Here is a 1330-nt window from a genome sequence, read left to right on the forward strand (position 1 = left end):
CCCCTGTGCCGCCCACGCTGAGCCGCGACATCCGCCCCGTGTGCCGCAAGTTCATGCAGGATGTAAGCCCCGCCCCCGGACACGCCCCCTGGCTGCTAGCCCCGCCCCCTGGCTGCTAGCCCCGCCCCCTGGCTCCGCCTCTTGGTCCCCATGGGTCTGAGGTGTGGGTCTGACCCCCAACAGCCCGTGGAGATCTTTGGGTCCCCATGGGTTCCTATGGATTCCTGTGGAGATCTATGGGTCCCTATGGATCCCAATGGGTTCCTGTGGGTCCCTATGGGTTGTTGTGGGTCTGAGGTGTGGGTCTGCCCCCCAATAGCCCGTGGAGATCTTTGGGTCCCCATGGGTTCCTGTGGATCCCTGTAGATTCCCATGGGTTCCCGTGGATATCTATGGGTTCCTGTGGGTTCCTATGGATCCCAATGGGTTCCTATGGGTCTCTATGGGTCTGAGGTGTGGGTCTGACCCCTATATTCCTCCCTCAAGCCCATGGAGGTCTTTGTGGATGAGGAGACCAAGCTGACCTTGCTCAGGCCATGGGTCCTCATGGGTTCCTATGGATCCCTACGGGTCCCAGTGGGTTCCGATGGATCTCTATGGGTCCCTATGGGTTCCTGTGGGTCCCTATGGGTGGCTCTGGGTCTGAGGTGTGGGTCTGACCCCCAACAGCCCGTGGAGATCTTTGGGTCCCCATGGGTATCTATGGATTCCTGTAGATATCTATGGGCTGCTATGGGTTCCTATGGGTTCCTATGGGTTCCTGTAAGTCCCAATGGGTTCCTATGGGTCCCTGTGGTTCGCTATGGGTCTGAGGTGTGGGTCTGACCCCCAACAGCCCATGGAGATCTTTAGGTCCCCATGGGTATCTATGGGTCCCCATGGACATCTATGGATCCCTGTAGATATCTATGGGTTCCTGTGGGTTCCTGTGGGTCCCTGTGAGTCCCAGTGGGTTCCTATGGGTCCCTATGGGTCCCTGTGGTTCGCTATGGGTCTGAGGTGTGGGTCTGACCCCCAACAGCCCATGGAGATCTTCGGGTCCCCATGGGTATCTATGGATCCCCATGGACATCTATGGATCCCTGTAGATATCTATGGGTTCCTGTGGGTTCCTGTGGGTCCCTGTGAGTCCCAGTGGGTTCCTGTGGGTCCCTATGGGTCGCTGTGGGTCTGAGGTGTGGGTCTGCCCCCCAACAGCCCATGGAGATCTTTGTGGACGACGAGACCAAGCTGACCCTGCACGGTCTGCAGCAGTACTACGTGAAGCTCAAGGACAACGAGAAGAACCGCAAGCTCTTCGACCTGCTCGACGTGCTCGAGTTCAACCAGG

The 1330-nt window shown here is 58.5% G+C and overlaps 1 protein-coding gene across 1 annotated transcript in view; it reads left to right on the forward strand.

Moving 5' to 3' along the window:
- Nucleotides 1-1330, forward strand: part of DDX39B (DExD-box helicase 39B) — a gene marked incomplete at its 3' end in the record, with an annotated part of 13030 nt that overhangs the window by 8315 nt on the left and 3385 nt on the right. Inside the window, exons 8-9 of the mRNA XM_026050479.1 lie at nt 30-62; nt 1198-1329. Coding sequence (XP_025906264.1) covers nt 30-62; nt 1198-1329 — 165 coding nt within the window. The remainder of the gene's footprint in view (nt 1-29; nt 63-1197; nt 1330) is intronic.

This window comes from Nothoprocta perdicaria, unplaced genomic scaffold, assembly GCF_003342845.1.
Source record: "Nothoprocta perdicaria isolate Ctin4 unplaced genomic scaffold, notPer1 scaffold_699, whole genome shotgun sequence".
NCBI lineage: Eukaryota > Metazoa > Chordata > Aves > Tinamiformes > Tinamidae > Nothoprocta > Nothoprocta perdicaria.